General features: G+C 52.5%; 2 protein-coding genes across 13 annotated transcripts in view; one reads left to right on the forward strand and one right to left on the reverse strand.

Moving 5' to 3' along the window:
* Positions 1-11061, reverse strand: part of NBEAL2 (neurobeachin like 2) — a 31625-nt gene extending 20564 nt beyond the window's left edge. For 4 of the 8 annotated variants that reach the window (XR_009542841.1, XM_060162124.1, XM_060162126.1 and 1 more), the window contains exons 1-6: positions 10830-11061; positions 1602-1690; positions 1402-1530; positions 1219-1300; positions 1011-1135; positions 745-827 (exon numbers count right to left, since the gene is read on the reverse strand). Coding sequence is in view for 7 of the 8 variants with exons in the window: in XM_060162124.1 (XP_060018107.1) it covers positions 745-827; positions 1011-1135; positions 1219-1300; positions 1402-1530; positions 1602-1690; positions 10830-10880 (559 nt within the window). In the remaining variant the exon portion in view is untranslated. The remainder of the gene's footprint in view (positions 1-744; positions 828-1010; positions 1136-1218; positions 1301-1401; positions 1531-1601; positions 1691-10829) is intronic. The other 4 variants (XM_060162122.1, XM_060162123.1, XM_060162129.1 and 1 more) reach the window with 2 other exon arrangements.
* Positions 11062-13357: 2296 nt separating this feature from the next.
* The window catches only part of CCDC12 (coiled-coil domain containing 12), a 65702-nt gene continuing 58875 nt past the window's right edge, over positions 13358-20184 (forward strand). For all 5 annotated transcript variants that reach the window (XR_009542842.1, XM_060162136.1, XM_060162137.1 and 2 more), the window contains exon 1: positions 13358-13475. Coding sequence is in view for 4 of the 5 variants with exons in the window: in XM_060162136.1 (XP_060018119.1) it covers positions 13365-13475 (111 nt within the window). In the remaining variant the exon portion in view is untranslated. The remainder of the gene's footprint in view (positions 13476-20184) is intronic.

Raw genomic sequence — 20184 nt, forward strand, 5'->3', positions numbered from 1 at the left:
TACAGTAGGGGAAACAAAATCCAGTGTGTTTTAAGAAGAGTACTCAGGCTGTGGGAGAACAGAGGCAGGGACTTCCCAGGGGCATCTCCCCTCTTGGAGCTGTTGCCCCCGTTCCAAACCCAGGCCCGCAGCTCCCTGGTGCATCCCAGAAACACTGAGGTATTTCCTAGGCCACCACCTTCCCAAACCTGGCCTGCCCCTGTCCAGACAGCATCCTGCCAGGAGCCCATCTGAAATCCTGGCCAGTGTCTTCCAATGAGAGGAGAGGGGACACTCAGGAGCAGAAGGTACCCAGGGAGAATAGGTGGCCAGAGATGTTCTGGGGGGTCAGCTTCCCCAGGAGTATGGGAGCAGGAAGGGGAGACACCTAATGTAGACACTGTCCTGTGGAAGAGAGGAGACTGGGTGGAGCTACAGGGACAAAGAGATTGGACCAGGGAGTTTTAAGATGGTCCAGATCAGAGTGGGGTACAAGCAATGGGGGGTCCCAAGAGACAGAAGAGAAGGGGGAAGGGAAATCGACTCCCCCGCAAAAAGAAATTACTCATTTTGTGCAGACATGCCCTTCCTCTCCTCTCTGCCCCTGAACTCCTACTTGCCTTTGGAAGCCCACTCAAATTCCCATGGTTCTTCCAGCCCTGAGTACAGCCACAAGTGGGTCCTATCCTGCATATGCAATGGGGAACCAAAGGAGGGGGCTCATGTTTGGGGGCGGGGCCAGGCGGGCCGGGGGTGGGGCCTGACCTCGGAAGAAGGTGCTGAATCCACAGGGCAAAGCCGCAGGAGGGAACTTGTACTTGCTCTTCTCCTTGGAGCTGATGACTTCCCTGGCAGGTGGGGACAGGGTGGGCAGGGGCTGAGGTGAGGCCAGTACTTCACTCCTCCTGCGTCATCCTCCCCCTCAGCAGCCTGCACACCGGCCCCTCCCACCTCTGCACCTTGGCCAGTGCGGCCACCCCCATCCTGTCCCGGGCCTCCTCTAGGTCCTCCGCCTGCGGGCTGCCTCTCACCCACTGTGCTGGCGCCGCCAGGTCTGGTAGGGGTCGAAGAGGCCCTCACAGAGGAGCAGGGCATGCAGGGCTACGTTTTCCAGCTGGGACCCATGGCCCTTCTCCGGTGGTGGGGGTCCTTTCAGCTGTAGACATGCAGAGAGGGTGAAAGGGGGTTAGTTGGGCCGTGGCTACCACCTGCCAACCGCCAGGGTAGAGGCCACCTCACCTTGGCCACCAAGCAGGTCAGCAACGCCAGCACCCGGGGCACCAGCACCTGGCCCCAGCCTGCCTCTACATTCTCCGGGTTCCTGGGAAGTGAATGACGGGAGAGGTCCCGGTGACAAGCCAGCCCCCACCCCGGCCCATAACTGCACATTCTCTCACCGTGGAGAAGACAACAGGGACCCACCTGCAGAGGATGACGAAGAGCTTGAGCAGCAGCAGGGCTTGCTCCAGGTCCCCCTCGTCCAGCCGCTCGGCCAGCACGTGCAGCGCATCCCGAGGGAGCAGCGGCACCTCTGCACCTGCCTCCTCCGGCCTGCAGGGAGCGGGGTCACTAGGCGCCGAGCATCCCTCAGTCTCCCGCCCTCCATGTAGCTCCAGCCTCACCTGCGTGGCTCCAGAGAGGACAGTGAGATGCTCTTCTCGAAGGTACCCACAAAGGCCTTCAGCCACTGCTGCAGATAGCCCAGGTCCTTCTGCAGGCAGAGGAGTTCAGGGGAACAGTGGTGGGGGCAGAAGGGGCACAGTGGACAGGGGAGGGCCAAGGGGATGTGGACAGAGGTGGAAAGTGAATGGGGGTACACAGGGATTGGAGGCAGAGCAGTGGGGGTGGAGAAAGGTAGGGATGGGTTGGGGAGGAGGACAGGAAGCGGAAGGTCAGCATCAGAGGACTGCCTCACATATTGACCACTCTCTCAGGGCCCCCATCTGCTTTTCTCAGCCTCCCAGTCTCCTCTCCCACTTCCTGAACCCTTGGGGACCCAGGCAAGCCTGACACAGGCAGGGGAGGGACTTAAGTGTATACCTTCCTAGGGCACGGCTGTGGCCCACAGGGGTGCTATGGGTAAAGGTCTCCCACTCACCAGCCTCCCTGAACCCAAAGCTATGAGCTGGGCTCTCGCCTGCCACCTTCTCCCAACTCAGCAGCCACCACCTCCAGAAAACCTTCCTTGACTGTATATCCCAGGCTGCATGTGCACTATCGACCAGGCAGACCCACGCACACACAGGACCCCCCCCCCACCTGTACAGGCAAAATGCCCTGCCTCACCTTGGGAACCTCCGCCCACACCCTGGCTGGTTACCTGGACCCCAGGCCCCAGAGCTGGTTCCATGGGTAAGAGGGACAGCGGGCTGAGCCCGAGTTTGGGCGCCACCAGCCAGGGAAACTTTGGTGTGAACGGGAAACGTCCCCTCCCACCCTGGCCCCCGGGGCAGGAAGCGCAAAGTCACGGTGGGGGAAGGGGGCCGCTTCCTCCCGGCAGACCGCAGGGATGTGGGAGGGCCTGGGGCACCCAGGGCCCAGCAAGAGAAGCTGTGAAGGACCCAGCCTAGCACCGGGGGTGGGGCCTGCAGCACAGATGGGCAGGGGTCACATTGCCCTGGGTGGGGCTTGTGGACAGAAACTAGTTCTACAGGCGTGAGGTCCAGGAGAACTCCAGGACAGGAGTCAGGCCAAGCCTATCCAGGGACAGGTTGTGGTCCGTGCTACCACAGTGCCCTTCATTCAAGGTACCCACAGCTCCCTGACCTGGGGCTAAGGCCTCAGGCCCAGGCAATGATGCTGAAGGACTCATCCATACCGCTGCCCCACCCTCCTCCTGCATCCAGGCTCCCCATCTGGCCCTGCTGGTCTCTTTGCTCCAGGGACACTGGTAAGCCCTGGACTAGCCCTAATCTGTTCTAACCTCTAAGCCCCTCCCAAGGCATGGAGTGGGTGGTGGCCTGGATCTGAGCTCCTCCTTCCACACCAGCCCCATCTGGAGGACCCACCCTAACCAGCATGGCCCAGAGAGCAGCTTTCTTTCCCAGGGGTGGGGGGGAAGGGCAGGGACTATACTGAACATGTAGGGGCAAGGGACACACCACAGACGACACCCTGAGACTGCTCCCCAGGTGCCACGGGCCTCAAATCAAGGACCTCCACAACTACTTTTGCATGGACGGCTAATTTTTTTTGCCGCTTGTGGGCCCCAGACCACAGGGCCAGGGCTGAATAGGCTCCAGGGAAGGGGCCTGACCCCAGCAGACTGGGCCAGGCCCCCAAAAAACCTAGACAGAGCAGCCCTCCACCCTGTGGCTGGACACCTTCCTTGTACATTTTATCACAGAGCCAAGGCCCAGGCAATTCAGAGAGGGGCTGGGGCCACCAAGGTGCAGGCCCACACCGCTGTGACTTTTTGCCTGTCAGTTACCTTTGGCGACCTCTCCACCCTCTGCCGACCTCTCCACCCTCTGCCGCTGGCAGCCTCCCTGCTCACCTACCTCTGTCTATACCTCTCCTCTCCACAAACCAGCAAGGACATCAACATGCCCAACCCTGAAAACACCAGAGCAGGCCAGGGCTCTTAGACCATTTCTTCTGAACCCTTCCCACTGCAAATGGGAAAACGGGGGGCCCCAGAGGGGATGCCTCGTCCACTAGCACAGTTGCAGCTCAACCTCTGTTCTAGGCCAGGATCACTCATGGTGGCTAGAGCCAGTCAGCCCAAGCTGACCACATGACCCACGACCCTGCCTCAATGACCCCACACATCCCTCCCTACCTTCAAAATTGTCCCAACACCATCCTCCCTTCTTCTAGCCCCAAACCACCCCCAGTCAAGCCACTGTCTCTCCCACCCAAAACCTGCGTCCTTCTTGCCCACTACAGCTCTGCTGAGCACCTGTAAGCCCACATTTGACCATGTCCTCCCTCCCTGACCCAAAGATAAAAGGCTTAATTGGTAAGCCAGGCATTCTGGGCCCCTAGTCCAACCAGGGACTCCTTCTCCAGCCTCTCTGCCCTCCCACATCTGTGATTCACATTCTCCTGTGCAGGCCTCTGATCTCCCCATGCCCCACTGCCATCTGTGACTTGGGCTTTTGGTACTTAAGCAGGAAACTCCCACCCTCCTCATAGCCATCACCTGGATCGGCCCTCCCAGACCTGATGGGCCCCTCAAACTCTGCACACCCCTGCTTTCTGTCCCTAGAACCACACCCTCAGCATGTCCAGTCCTGCAAACTTCCAGCAGGTCCAGGCTGGGCTGGGTTCAGGTCTGAGGCAATCAAGGCAGCAGCCTTTGTGGGTTCTGGAGGGGCAGGAGGGGTCTCTAGAGCACAGTAGTAGGCAGGGGTAGGGGTAACTGCCGGTCTTGACTCTGGGGGTCTCACCTCTTCTCCCGGGGAATCCTCAGCCTGGCTCTGACCTGGGCCCCATGGCTTGAGGCTGCAGTGCTGGGGGGTGAGGGAGTCCCTGCAGGCACCGGGGCTGGGAGGCAGGGCAGAGCAGGGGCCTTAAGCATGGAGGCACTGCTGCATGCCGAAGGCTCCAGAGCCGGCAGGAGGTGGCTGTGCTGCTCAGGAGCCCCACACTCCTCTCAAAGCTCTGCCTCGCTGGCTCCTCCTTCCCTTTCCAGCTCAGAACAGGAACATCGGTGGGCCAGCCCAGTCCCCACCCCAACCTGACTGGGACGGGGTCCCAACCCTGCCCCTCCCATGAAGGCAGGTCAGGAGCAGTCACACTCCTCCCAGGGCCTTGCAGCAGGGGAGAAAGCTGTGGGTATGGGGGTCTCAGAGTCACCCCTGTTGGGACCCCAGTCTATGCCCAACCAGCCCTGAGGACACTCAGTGCTGGAGGAGGGGAGCTCCCACGGGTTGGTTAGGTCCTGGGTGAGCGTGGAACTGCCACTTCCTCAGAACTCTGAGGTAACGCGGCAGGGCTGAGGGCAGGCGGCTGAGGCATGGATGGGTGGGTAGGGCTGTCTTTCAGAGGGACAGGGACCACTGAGCTCCTGACACTGTGCTGCCTGAGACCTGCGTGCCTTACCCCGAGCCTGACATCAGGCCTGGCTTGCCCTGTGTCTCAGGGACCAGATCTTGCCCCAAATCCCCCATCCCCAAAGTTCCTTAAGCAGTACCCAGCGCCCCCAGGACCCATCAGTTACCACTACTGTCTGAGCAGCCAGTCAGCCACCCTACCACAGGCCCAGGGCACGTCCACAGCCTCCCCCCGACATCCGAAGCCCGCCACGGGTGGTGCCCACCTCATCTCCAGCCCCACATGCCATATTCACTGGCTGCCCCACTGGATATTACTCACTGTCCCCACTGCCACAAGTCTGCATGCGCTTTGCTCTCCGTGTTTCCTCGGCTTAAATGTATCCCCATCAGAGCCAGCACCTTCCCCAAGATGCAGCCCTGTCTGGTACTTCAGAAGCCGGGGGTGCCAAATTGAATGTGGTTGAGGGCATGGGTTCTGGAGTCCAGACCTGATTTTTACACTCGGTAGCTTACTAAATATTAATCTCTCAAAAGGGAACTCTCCTACACTGCTGGTGGGAATGTAAATTGGTACGCCCACGATGGAGAACAGTATGGAGGTTCCTTAAAAAACTAAAAATAGAGCTACCATGTGGTCCAGCAATCCCATTCCTGGACATATATCCGGAGAAAACCATACTTTGAAAAGATACATGCACCCCAATGTTCATGTATCATGAACAGCACTATTTACAATAGCCAAGACATGGAAGCAACCTAAATGTCCATCAACAGATGAATGCATAAAGATGTGCTACATATACACATTAGAATATTACTCAGCCATAAAAAGAATGAAATAATGCCATTTGCAGCAACATGGATGGACCTAGAGATGATCATACTAAGTCAGAAAACAACAAATATCATATGTTATCACTTATATGTGGAATCTAAAAATTGATACAAATGAACTTAATTACAAAACAGAAACCCCATCACAGATTTAGAAAAAAAACTTATGGTTACCAAAGGGGAAAGGTGGGGGGGGGGAGGGATAAATTAGGACATTGGGATTAACATATACATGCTACTATACATAAAACAGATAATCAGGGCTTCCCTGGTGGTGCAGTGGTTGAGAGTCCACCTGCCGATGCAGGGGACACAGGTTCGTGCCCCGGTCTGGGAGGATCTCACATGCCGCGGAGTGGCTGGGCCCGTGAGCCATGGCTGCTGAGCCTGTGTGTCCGGAGCCTGTGCTCCGCAACGGGAGAGGCCAAAACAGTGAGAGGCCCGTGTACCGCAAAAAAAACAAAACAAAAAAAACAAACAGATAATCAACAAGGACCTACTGTATAGCACAGGGAACTCTACTCAATACTCTGTAATAATCTATATGAGAAAAGAATCTGAAAAAGAATAGATATATGTATAACTAAGTCACTGCTGTACAACCGAAACTAACACAAATTGTAAATCAACTATATTCTGATATAAAATAAAAATGAAAAAAACAAAACAAACGATTAATCTCTCTGCTTCAGCTGCCTCTTTAAAACCATCTCTTTGCTTAACAGGTAAAGGCTCTCCAACCACACCCACCAGCATGTGGTAAGGTGAGTGGGAGCTCCACTCCCAAATTCACGGGCTCTGCCTTCCCAAGCCCTTGGCATTCCAGGGCAACACTCATCTTCTCCCCACCCACCTCCATGAGTGACAGATGAGTGGCAGACCTTGGTTCACTGGCAGAGCCAAGGTCCCATGGGCCACTCCCCAGCTGGCTGTCCCAGGCAGGTGGAATGGGAGGATCTTCATGGACCCCAGGTTAGCGCTAGAAGGAGGGTAGGGAGAGAAGACTGAAGCTCCATAGTGGTGACTCTTCCCAGTCAGAGCTGCCTAGGTGGTAGGGAGCACCCCATCTCCTGGAACAGGCAAGCAGAAATGGGATAGGGTGGGGTGGGGCCTGACCAGGATGACCTCCTTCATGTGTGGGGGTCTCCCCACTCAGCATGAGGGGGATGGCAACGTCAAGCTGAAGGTGGCCTTTGGCTACACCAGGACGACTGGAGGTCAGACTTGGAGGGCCTCGGGCCAAGGAACGAAGCAGGAAGATGGGGACTTTGCCAGGGGCAAGGACAACTGAGGCTAGTGGTCCAAGTGCCTAGGTGGCTGGGCCAGTCTCTCCCCCTTACCTGGGGATGGGGTCTTGAAAGGCATGGACCTTCTGGTCTCCATAACACCCCTCAGGGTTTAACCTTCCCCTTGTCCTATCACTTTGGAAAACAGGAATTTCCTTTCAGGGTCCCCATGGTAACTGACCTGTTTCCACAGTGACCCCACACTTCCACATCAGCTCCCCAGTTGCCATAAAAGCTCCAGGGATTACCAGCCCCTCCCCCAACCCTGGACTCTGTGCTACTCTCCCCATCACCTCAGTCCCTCCATCTTCAGTTGCCTCAGTAATAAAGGCAGGTAGGAGGAAACTCTGGTTGCCCCTTTAAGGTACGGAAGAGGGTTGCGGGGGGGGGGGGTCAAGCACCAAGGAGGTCCTTTTTCCCATTTCAAGATGGTAAACTGAGGCAAAGGAAGAAATATGACCCAGCTAAGGTCTCGGAGGGAGCAGAGGGCCTGACTAGGTTTCCATGAGGCAGTAGAGCTCATCAGTCAGGGGTGAGGGACCAGGGAGGGGCGGGCAGAGCGAGGACAGCTCGGGCTCTGACCTGACCTTCCTAGAACCCTGAGTCCTCAATAGCATAAGCAGAGAGTTCAGCCTAGGCTCCCCACCTGAACCCTGTCTGTTTGCCCTGTCCTGACTTTTGGGACCCTAAGTACCCCTCAGCTTTCATGCTCCCCAACGCTCCCTTTCACTGGAGGGCTACTGAGCAGCACTACTGCTCCAGCCTGAAAGAGGGCCACTCAGCTGCATATTTTGCATAACCTCGACAGCCACCCAACTGCTAGCCTACTGGGTGCGGCCCCAGTCCCCTTATCCTCTCCCCCACTTCCTAAGCCCTCACTGGGGAAGCCCTGCCGAGTTGAGTCCTCTGGATGTGCCCCCACCCACCCGACGAACTTGCCGCTCACAGTTCCCACTGCCGTGTGCTTGCTCCTCCTGCTCCTGTGCGCTCAGCCCTCCAGGCCCAAACTCAGGCCTCTGGTAAGACATCCCTGATCAGTCACCCAGACATTCAGCTAATACCCAAGGAGCACCGGCTAAGTGTGAGGCGCGGGGAAACCGCAGAGTAGCAAGCACAATGAGGGTTCAAGTGGGGACACGCCTGGGCTGAGGTCCAGCTTGGGCTGCGGGAACAGGCGGGGAAGGCCTCCTCAGACAGGAGGGAGAAGGCTCCAGGCAGAGGACACAGCCTGTGCCGTCCCAGGGTGCAGGCCCACCTGAGTCTTCCCGCCCACAGGACTAGACCTTTCCTGGGTAAGGGAACACAGGATAGAGACTGGGCCAGAGCTCTGCCAGGCTCTGCCCCAAACCTGTCCAATGACCTTGGTACAACGCTGCCTTGGTTTCCCCACTAAGGCTCTGAGGGGCTCAGACTGAGTGATGGCCAGGGGGCACTCTGACCCTCCTTCCTCCTTCAGTAGCCACCCACAGCCCCCTCACCCACTCGTGGCCCCAAGAGGTAGGGGGTGAGCAGGCATGAACCTGGGGTCTGTGAGGGGAAAGGAAGGGCAGAAACAGGGGTGCTCCCAGGGCGGGCCTAGACCCACAACTGGGGAAACAGGTTTGCCAGCTGATGTCAGCTCTCACTGTTGAAGGGAGGGGCGAAAGTATTGGGGGAGCCTACTGGCTGGGTAGCTGGCCATTTCAGGGGTCTCTTAATACCCTCTCTCAGTTCGACCCCTTACCTTATCTTCCCCTCTCCCCCAAGTACACACACAATAGGTCCCTGGCAGGGCTCAAAGTAGCACAGCCACCACTCCCTAGGAGCTCAGTACAGAGGGTGGAGACCACGTTCCGGGAGCAGAAGCAGGACCAAGCCGGCAGGAAGGCAGTGCTGGGAGGCTGGCTGAAGCTTCCTCTCCCCAGGAAACCTGGCCCCTCCCGGCCCCTGGGTTCACACTCATATCCTGGATTTGTTTGCCTGGCCCCAGGCCGTACCCTGCCTGCCCAGGCTTCTAAGGCTACAACCAGCTAGCCTGTGCCCCACACCCGCCCTGTGAGGTGAGGAGCTGGAGCAGGAGAAGGGACTCAGCACAGATGAATGCTAAACACCTGTGAGGGACTGACCACTTGCAGAGGTCAGCTAGAAGGGGCAGCAGGAGGTAACCACGTCGGAGGTACAATCCTGGGAAACTGCCGAGACACCCTTCCCCAGCAGCATGCCACCCAGCCTGAAGACCCACCATTCACAACCCTCAGTCTCGTCTCCTCGCTCAAGCCCCCCCCACCGTCGCCTGATCACAGCTGAAGAAACTGAAGACCAAGAACCTGCCCACGACCACGGAGGCAATCAGAAGCATGAGGGCCAGAGGCAGGTTTCCTCCCAAATCTTTTGCTCCTTCACAAGGACCAACCTTTGGCGATGGAGACAGAGAAGCTGGGGTGAGGGGATCCAATGGGGCGGGGAAGCAGGAAACTTCTCTGGCCTGGACCAGCCATACTGGCTATCCCTCTGCACAGTCCAGGCCACCGGAGGCCAGGACTGTGCCAAATTTACAGATATGGAAGCAGAGGCTCAGGGGTGTAAAGAGCGTGCCCTCGGTCACACCAAAGACAGACTCCATGCGCTGCCTCTTGCCGGGTGCCTGGACTTCTCACCACCTAAGCGGGCTCAAGAAGCTACGGCCCTTATGGCCTGGACTCCTGATCTCTGGGGCCCAAGTCCTGGCCTGCAGTCCTGGGAGACAGTCGGCTAGCCTCTTCAGAGGGCCAGCTGATTTGAGCATGAACTTCCCCCTAGTGACGAGATCAGGGGCACACAATAGTGCATTGTGCCCAAGGCACACCTGAGCCAGGAGTATGATGCCAGGCAGGTGCAGGGAGGAAGGCTGGTGCTGGGTGAAGGGGAGAGGGAGCCTTACCCTGGGTTCTCTCCTTGCTGTGAATACAGAAGGAAAGTGGGGGCCTATGTGTGCGAGACACAGTTTGGGGTACACCTGGGTCAGAGTTGCTCCCTTCACCTTCTGAGGCCACTTGAGGTAGTCTCTGAGGAAGGACGGGGAGCTCAGGAGAAAATGGCCTCCCTCCATCCCTTTCAAACATCCCTCCCACCTCACCCGCATTCCCCATTTTCACCCCCAGCATCCAAGGCGAATCTTTGCTTTGGGCTGGACCCCCCCTCCCCCGTAATCCACACCCTGCCCCCCGCCCCGGGGTTGGGGTGGGGCCACCTGGGGTCAAGGAGGAGCTCACCACCGGCAGTTCACCGCAGGGTATCTGAGGAGTTGACTCAAGTCAGACCGAAGTAGGGACGCCCCCTTGCATGCCTGGAGACCCCCAGCCCACTCAGACCCATCAGGCGACCACCCAACTGGGCTGCGCCCACAGGAGTGGCACGCCCAAATTCAAAGTAAGCCTCCCGCCCCTTTCGACCCGGCCAGCCTTATTTTCCCCCCAGGCCTCAGTTTCCCCATCTGTAAAAGGGGTAAGTGCCCTGTCTTGGTCCAGGCCCCTCTCCTCAGGGACAACCGAGGCTGCACTGTCCCCACCCAAGAGGCTCTTGTAAGGTGCGCACCCGCGAGGGCCGACCCCCAGGTATAAGTGCCAGAGGCACCAGCCGGCCGGGGTCGCACACGTGCGTGCGGAGCCCGAGCACGCCCGGCGCGTGCGTATACACGGCCCAGGTGGCGCCGGGCGCAGGTGCAGCAGACGCCGGGCGCGCGGAGCTGTGGGCACGGCGGGCGCGGGCTCACCTGCGCGTAGTAGAGTAGCCACAACTCGTAGAGCCGCTCCGAGGCGGCCATGGCCCGACCAGGCTCCAACCCTGCTGCACGCCACCTGCCGCCGCCGCCGCCTCCTCCGCGCCGCCCGCCGGTTGCCCTCGGCCAGGCCCATGGGCGGAGGGCGTCACTCCAGGGCGGAGCGGCGCGGTACTACTGAGGGAAGTAGTACTGGCCGCCGTCGCGCTCCTCCTCCTCTCGGTCGGCCACCGCCCGGCTTCCTGCGCTTCTGCAGCCGCCACCGCCGCCCCGCCTATCCCGGGACCGTGCAAAGGGCGGGGAGCCCGACAGGAGGAGGAGCCTGAGGTCAGGGCGGCCCGGGAGGGCGCCCAGCAGCCCCGCCCCCCCGCAATCCGCGCCCTCCGGAAAGGCCAATCTGAGGCCCCCGGACTAGGGTCTGCGTCAGGGATTCCAGATTTGCCCTACGTCTAGATCTAACCGGGACGCAGCCCGCCTGGCTGGAAAGGCCACCATTCGTGGAAGGGACAGGCTCGCGGGATTGGGGGAAGGGGCTGCGGGCCGCGTGCAGATGGGCAGGGTCCTTCAATAACTAACGAGGACAACAACCGTGACAACCACTTGTAGAGTTTACCACGTGCCAGGCGTTGGTATAAGCGCTTATGGGGAGACCGAAGTGTCACTTTTTTAATCCTGTTGTTAGTGGAGCAGGGTTGTGTGGCAGGAGTGCGGGGCGGGGGCGGGAGGGGGGATCAGAAAACAGCAAGACAAGCCTGAAATAACTCCGGGGGAGCAGTTCCTTCCATCTGTTGGGCAGATCCCTGGAAGATTTAGGTACTCCTCACCTCGCCTGGATCCCCTCCTCCAGGAAGCCTTCCTAGATACTCCGGAGGCACCCTTCACTCCGGGGCTCAGCACTTGATTCACATTTTTTTTCTTTAACTTCAAGAGGTTAAAGGCTAAAGGGTACCTCATGCTTCTGTTTAACAGGCAGAGAAACTGGGGCCCAGATGGGCCAAATGAGGACCACCTGGGCAGCATGGACAGGGACAGAGGCCTGACTTTCCAGAACCACTGCCACCATCACCCCTGGGCCTCTTCCCCCACCTCCCCGTACTCTCCCTGGGAGGTGAGGAGGGCCCATGGTGTTGGGCAGGGGTTAGGCCCTTTTTTGGGGCTGGGGGGAAAGTTTGTGGGACCCAGAGAGTTACCATCAATTGGAGGAACTGACCAGCCTGGAGCCCCCTAGACCTTGGGTGGCCAAGAAGAGACAGACTCTGTCCCCATACCCATCCTGTTCTGTCCTCCTGGCTTTTTGGGCATCTCCTCCACTCTGGCCTTTTCTTCTGCCCCATCCATCCTACTTCTGACATTTCCTGAACACTTACTACATGTGTATTGGGTACTACCTGCATACTAGGCCCTGGCAGGGCACCCCACCTGATGCAGGGGAGAGGGCACCAAAAGGCCCAAGTTACAGAGGTCAAGAGGGTCGTTTGTGGGGGCCAGTTGGACAGGGGTCTGTGGCACTGGGGATCTCTGAAGGGAACTGGGAAGCAAGGAGTGGGTGTCCACCTGCTGTCAGCCTGGGAAGGGAGGCCACAAGCAGGGAACAGCTTTGCTGAGAGACAAGTCACTCTCCCTAGGTGGGAGGAGGTGTGGCTCTGGGGACCTGGATAGGCTGTCAGAAGATACTGACTTCAGTCAAAGTGGTCTCTCGGTTGTCAGGGCATGGTAATTGACTTGGGAAAGGATACCCTGGCAGCTCCTGCTGGGAGGCAGTGCACCTATCGGCCGAGGCGAAACCAACTCTCAGCTTAGTTCTCAGGAACTAAGCTCAGGGTGGTCCCTTAGGGCCCACTGGGCCCAAGTTGGGGTTTGCTCTTCTCCAGGTTAGGTAGTCTGACCCTGGGTACTTAGCCACCCCGGGGGCGGAGGCCGGGCGGGGGGTTGGAGGTGGGAGGGGATCATCCATGAACCCAGAGGAAAATGGCCATTCAGCCAAGCCCTGCTCTGCTTAGGTTTTGTCTGAGCTGAGAGTGGACAGAGAAGGGCCCAGAGGCCCATGAACAAGTGCATCCAGGAAGCCACAGATAGCTTAAGAGGAAAGGAGAGGCAGACCTCTTAGGCTGGGATCAGAGTAGAGAGTCAGGGAAGGCTTCGTGAAGGCATTCGAGCCTTTAAGAATCAGGAGAAGTGGACAAAGATGGGTCGGCGCATTCCAAGTGGCCAGCCAGCATGGTTGGCGCTTAGGTAAAACCAGAGCGATTGACGCGCTCTATCCTCCTTCACTCAGGTCTGGTTCCTCTTGCCGCTTTTTCCCTGATCGGCATTGGACGAATCGAGCCTTAGCGCCTTCTTTGTCGACCCCCGAAGAGTTAGACGTTCTGTGGGGGAGGAAGAGGGAGGGTCCTCCTGTAGCAACTCAGCATTGGTTGGCTTTCAGGACTTCCTGCTCTCCCATTCTCGTCCCTGGATTGGCCGTGAGGGGTTCGTCTAACACCTTGGGCCTGCGCGCTGCGGGACAAGAGAAGAGTGGGGGCGGGGGGGATGTCTGTGGGCAAGATGGCGGCTACTGCGGCCGGTGTGGGCCGGTTGGAGGAAGAGGCGTTGCGGCGAAAGGAACGGCTGAAGGCCCTACGGGAGAAAACCGGGCGCAAGGTGAGGAATGCAGAGTGAGGGCCGTGGCTGAGGTACCCAGCGTTTGGTTCCGGCATCAGGGCGAGAGGGCAGGGGACTACAGGGAAAAGGCAACTGCTGGGGACGCGCATGCGCGCTGCTGGAGCATGCGTACGGCGTCGGCGACCGCCCAAGTCTGGGTCTGCGAGAGCGGTACTATGCTTGGCGCTAGTGCTGTCGCGCGTGCGTTGGTATGGTAGGGCAGTGGTCGACGCGCCGCAGGCCCTTTGGCTCCGGGCCGGTGTTTCCCGTGTGGATTTCCAGGGCCAGTTTTAGTTTCATATGCTCGTTGGTTTGGGCGTGATTTGTTCGTGTCTGAGCACGCTGAATCTTCCGTTTTCCCATGACCAGCCGGCCTCCCATCCCTGGTGAAATACCGCGAGTATGGCCGACTCTCCGCTGTGTGCCAGAGCGCCTTGGGCAGGGCAGTACGAGACTGCCCTGGGAGCCCGGCTGGATCGTTGAGTACAAAAAACCAGAAGGAAAGATCTATGTCTGGGTTAGGGTAGACCTAAGGGAAAGAGGCGGGCGCTTAGTTCTTTTCCAGGCTCTTCTTTGGGGATTTAGTCCTATTAGTTGCCAAACTTGGAAGCATTTTTCCTTGGTCTTGTTTGACAACAAAATGGTCTGATTCCATTTCTATTTCGTTGTTCTTTCCGAAGTAATCGAGAGGAAGGAGAACTCTGAAGTTCACTACTTTTGTGCGAATCCTGGTCCTGTCACTTGGGGTTGTAGGATTTGGGACTAATTGCTTCATCTCATGAGCTCCTGTTTCTTCATGTCTCCAGTGGAGGATAACAACCCCAAAACATTCATTCTCACTGGGTTATTTTGAGATCTAACAGGATAATCTGTTAGATTATCTGTATGCAAGAGCCCTAGAGAGTATATAGAGTACAGAGGATGGACGTTGTTCGTTCTGCTGTTTTGGGGTGGGCAAAAACTTTGTCCTCAGCTGTACAAAATACAAAGGATATTAAATATCTAGACCTGTAATGGATGGGGGGAAACAGGGACTCCATTTTCCAACTAAAAAAAATCAGGCAGGTTGGTTTGGCCCGTTTCCTTTCTGCATGGCCGTCTGGTGTCCTGTGAGAAAGTGTAAGGGGAAGTAATAGAAAGTGAAAGCCAGCGGGATTGGCTTCTGTTTTTGTTGGCAATTTGTCGGCTCTGTCAGTTATCCCTGCAGACTGCTTGGCCTAGGGATACTCAAGACCTCAGCCTTTCAAACAGCAGCTAGTCAACCCGAGCTGTTTCCTTGGATTTAGGGTCCAGATTATGGAATTGGGTTTGAGGGCAGAATACAAAGGACAGAATGGTATCCTCAGGCCCCCTTACAATGGGAAGGATGCCCCAGGCTATCAGGAAAACTGGCCTTTTAAGAGGGATTCTCTCAATGCGCTGAAAATATGGACCTGTTTTTTCCTTTACTTTTTAAAAAATTGTAGTAGGATATACATAACATAAAATGTACCATTTTAAGTGTACAAATCAGTGACATTAAGGATAGTCACAGTGTTATATAATTAAGCCACTATTTCCAGAACTTTTCATCATCCCAAATGGAAACTCGGTACCCATTAAACAATAACTCCCCTTCCCCTTCTCTCCCCAGTTCCTGGCAACCACCATTCTTTCTGTCTCATTGAATTTGACTACTCTAAATATCTCATATAAGAGAATCATATACTACTTGCCTCTCTGTGACTGGCTTATTCATTCAGCGTAATGTTGTCAGGGTTCAGCCATGTTGCAGCATGTGTCAGAATTTCATTCCTTTTTAAGGCTGAATAATATTCCATTGTTTGTATATAACACATTTTGTTTATCCATTTATCTGTTAGTGGGCATTTGGGTTGCTTCTAGCTTTTGGCTGTTGTAAGTAGTGGGTATACAAATATCTATTTGAGTCCCTGTTTTCAGTTCTTTTGTGTATATATCCAGAAGTGGAATTTTGGGATCATACAGTAATTCTATGTTTAACTTTTTGAGGAACCGCCATGTTTTCCATAGCTGCCACATCATTTTACATTCCCACCAGCAGTGCACAAGGGTTTCAGTTTCTCCACACCCTTGCCAACTTTTCTTTTTATGTTTTGTTGGTTATACACATCCTAATTGTGGTTGTAGTTTTGATTTGCATTTCCTTGATGAGTAGTGATATTGAGCATCTTCTCATGTGCCTATGGCCATTTGTTTATCTTCTTTGGAGAAATGTCTATTCGATCCTTTGCCCATTTTTAAATTGGGTTTTGGTGGTGGTTGTTGAATTGTAGGAGTTCTTAACGTATTCTGGATATTAACCCCTTATCAGATGGGTGATTTGCAAATATTTTCTCCCATTCCCAAGGTTGTCTTTTTACTTTCCTGATAATGTCCTTTGATGCACAAAGTTTTAAATTTTAATGAAGTTCAGTTTATCTTTTTCTGTTGTTGATCCTGCTTTTGGTATCATACCTAATAAACCATCATCAAATCCAAGATCATGAAGCTTTTCTCCTGCGTTTTCTTCTAAGAGTTTTATAGTTTTAGCTCCTACATTTAGGTCTTTGATCCGTTCTAAGTTAATATTTGTATATGGTATAACATAAGGATCCAGTATATTCTTTTGCATGTGAATATCCAGCTTTCCCGGTACCATTTGTTGAAAAGACTGTCCTTTCTCTATTGAATGTTCTTTGTATCCCTGTTGAAAATCATTTAACCATATATGCAAGGGTTTGTTTCTAGACGCTCTTTTCTGTCCCATTGGTCTGTACGTCTGTCCTTATGCCAGTATCACTTTGTTTTGATTACTGTAGCTTTGTAGTAAGTTTTGAAATCAGGAAGAATGAGTCCTCCAACTTAGTTCTCTTTCAAGATTGTTTTGGCTGTTTGGGATTCCTTGAGATTCCATATGAATTTGAGGATAGATTTTTCTATTTGTGCAAAGAACACCATTGAGATTTTGATAGGGATTGCACTGAATCTGTAGATCATTTTGGGTAGTATTGTCATCCTAACAATATTAAGTCTTCCAATTCATGAGCATGGGATATCTTTATGTTTATTTAAGTCTTTAATTTCTCTCAACAAAACTCTTTAATTTACATTGTACAAGTCTTTAGCCTCCTTGGTAAATGTAATCCAAAGTATTTCGTTCTTTTTAGTGTTGTTTTAAATAGGATTGTTTTCTTAATTTCCTTTTCGGATTGTTCATTGCCAGCATATAGAAATGCTGCTGATTTTTGTTCATTGATTTTGTATCCTGGAACTTTGCTGAATTTATTATTTATTCTAACATGGTTTTTTTGGTTCTGTTTTGTGTTTTTGTTTTGTTTTTTGGTGGACTTTAGGGTTTTCTGCATATAAGATCATGTCATCATTGAAGAGAGATAATTTTACTTCTCTTTCAATTTGGATGCCTTTTATTTATTTTCTTGCCTAATTGCTCCGGCTGGAACTTTCAGTACCATATTGAATAGAAGTGTTGAAAGCAGGCATCTTGGTTTGTTCCTGACCTGAGGGAAAGAGTATTCAGTCTTTCACCATTGAGTGTGATATTCACTATGGGTTTTTCATATATGGTCTTTATCATGTTGAGGAAGTTTCCTTCTGTTTCTAGTGTTGAGTGTTTTTATCAAGAAGGGGAATTGGATTTCATCAAATGCTTTTTCTTAATCAATTGAGATGATCGTGTGGTTTTTTTCCTACATTTTATTATTGTGTTATGTTGATTAATTTTGTAAGTTGAGCCATCCTTGCATTTCATGAGTAAATTCCACTTAGTCATGGTGTATAAACCTTTTAATATGCTGCTAAATTCAGTTTGCTAGTATTTTGTTAAAGATTTTTGCAACAGTATTCATAAGGGTTATTGATCTGTAGTTTGTCTGGCTTTGCTATCAGGGTAGTGCTGATCTTATAGAATGATTTAGGAAGTATTTCCTTCTCTTCATTTTTTTCGAAGAGTTTTAGAAGGTTTGGTGTTAACTCTTTAAGTGTTTGGTGGAATTCACCAGTAAAGCCAGCTGGCCCTGGGCTTTTCTTTGCTGGGAGGTTTTTGGTTACTTATTCAGTCGTCTTTCTAATTATAGGTCTATTCAAATTTTTTATTTCTTCATGAGTCAGTTTAGTTACATTGTGTGTTTCTAGGAATTTTTCCATTTCATCTAGGTTATCCAGTTTGTTGGCATACTGATTACTACTTTAATTGGTTTAATCTTCACAGTTCTGACTTCAGAAAGCTCATGGTTGTGAACTCATTTCTGAAAAATGTACATTTGGAAATCACATGGCTTTCCTCTTGGAATTGAGAGCTCACTGGCCTTTGGAGTTTCCTTGCATTCATTTTAAGAAACAAGAGTTACTGTGAAGCCACAATTTTGATTCCGTTGGAAGCTTTTTCCTTTCTTGGCATGCGTATCTAGGAGCTCCTGATTTTTCCACTCGTATAGTCCTTTTCCTGCTTAGAAAGCGAAGTTAGAATTTTTGGTTGACTCTTCGATTTCCATGCAGTGGTGTCAATAGTGCATTAGCAGTAGGTGATGAAATATTGTTTGGTTTGTTTCAAAATGGATTATTAGAACTAGTAATCCATTCCTTCAACAGAGGTGTACTGAGCACCTACTGTGCACCAGTGATTCAGGCACTGGAGGTACCACAGTGAACAAAGCACACAGAAGTCTGTGCCCCAAGCAGCTTCCATTTAGTTGGGGGCACAGATGGTCGTGCAAAATATATCTAGTGTTAGACGGAGATGGTGTTATGAAGAAAAGGAAAGAAGGAAAGAGAGATGGGGAGTACATGGTGCTCCTGTTTTACTCTGTAGCTCTAGCAGTTTAATTTCTTTATTAAAGGCAGCAGTGTTTTCAGATTTAACATGGCTAATGATACTGCCTGCCTGGCTTATCTTATCTGGTCTTGATGGCAGCCTTGAGAAGAAGGAAGAAGGAGGGCTAATTTATAGGTGGCAGCACTAAGGCCAATAAATGGGAGGCAGTTTTATTTGTCACATAAGGAGGAGGTATCCCAGGTGAGTGCTGCGGTTAGGGACCGTGAGAACAGGTGGTGGCTCTCTTTATGCACTGACTTGGGCTGGTTTCTCAGAGGCAGGGTGGGGGCAGGTTGAGAAGCTTTCCTACATAATTTCTGGCTTCTTGAGGTTTTATGAATTACATCCCCAAAAAACAATAGTGGAAAAAGAGTATAGGCCCAGGACTTCCCTAGCAGTCCAGTGGTTAAGAATCCGTGCTTCCACTGCAGGGGGCACAGGTTTGATGCCTGGCTGGGGAACTAAGATTCTGTATGACGCATGGTGTGGCCAAAAATAAATAAGTAAATTTTAAAATAAAGTAAAAAAAAAAAAAAGTATAGGTCCCAAGTCCAAGCTGCCCGTATGTACATGCCTTAATCCCTACTGACTAAGATCCCAATTAGTCCTGATTCTGGCCCTTCTTCCCACTGACAAGGATGGGTGTAACCTTATTTGCCACAGTTCTTTTTTTTTGGTATTTTTTTTATTATGGTAAAATCTGTATGACATAAAATTTGCCATTTAACCATTTTTCATTGGTATTAAGTATATTCACAATGTTGTGCAACCGTCACCACTATTTCTAAAACGTTTCATCACTCTAAACAGAAACTCTGCACTCATTAAGCAATAACTCCCTATTCCTCTCTTACCCCGGCGCCTTGTAGCCTCTAACCTACTTTCTGTCTCTCTGAATTTGCCTGATATAAATACCTCATATAAATGGAATCTTGCAGTATTTGTTCTTTTGTGTTTGGCTTATTTCACTTAGCAAAAGTTTTCAAGGTTCATCCATTCTAGTGTGTAACAGAGTTTCATTCCTTTTTAAGGCTGAATAATATTCCATTATATGTACATACCACATTTTGTTTATCCAGTCATCTGTTGATGGACACCTTTTGGCAGTTGTGACTAATGCTGTCATTGGTGTATTGGTGTACGTTTTGGTGTATAAGTATTTGTTTGAGTCCCTGTTTTCAGTTCTTTTGGGTATATACCTAAGGAGTGGAATTGCTTATAATTCCGTGTTTAACTTTTTGAGAAACTGCCAAACTGTTTGCCAGAGCAGCTGTACCATTTTCCACTACTACCTGCGACGCATGAGGGTTCCAATTTCTCTACATACTTGCCAACACTTGTGATTTTCCTTTAAAAAAAATAATTATAGCTCTCGTAGTAGGTGTGAACTGGTATCTCACTGTCGTGTTTTTTTTTTTTAATTTTATTTATTTATTTTTTGTCTGCTTTGGGTCTTCGTTGCTGTGTGCGGGCTTTCTCTAGTTGCGGTGAGTGGGGGCTACTCTTCGTTGTGGTGCACGGGCTTCTCATTGTGGTGGCTTTTCTTGTTGTGGAGCACGGGCTCTAGGCGTGAAGGCTTCAGTAGTTGTGGCACGCGGGCTCAGTAGTTGTGGTGCACGGGCTTAGTTGCTCCGTAGCATGTGGGATCTTCCTGGACCAGGGATCGAACCCATGTCCCCTACATTGGCAGGCAGATTCTTAACCACTGCGCCACCAGGGAAGTCCACTATTGTGGTTTTGATTAGCATTTCCCTAATGATTATTGCTGTTGAGTATCTTTTTATGTTCTTATTTGCCATTTGTATATGTTCTCTGGAGAAATATCTACTCATGTCCTCTGCCCATTTTTTAATTGGGTGGCTTGTCTTTCTGTTGTTG

This window comes from Lagenorhynchus albirostris, chromosome 10 (genome assembly GCF_949774975.1).
Source record: "Lagenorhynchus albirostris chromosome 10, mLagAlb1.1, whole genome shotgun sequence".
NCBI lineage: Eukaryota > Metazoa > Chordata > Mammalia > Artiodactyla > Delphinidae > Lagenorhynchus > Lagenorhynchus albirostris.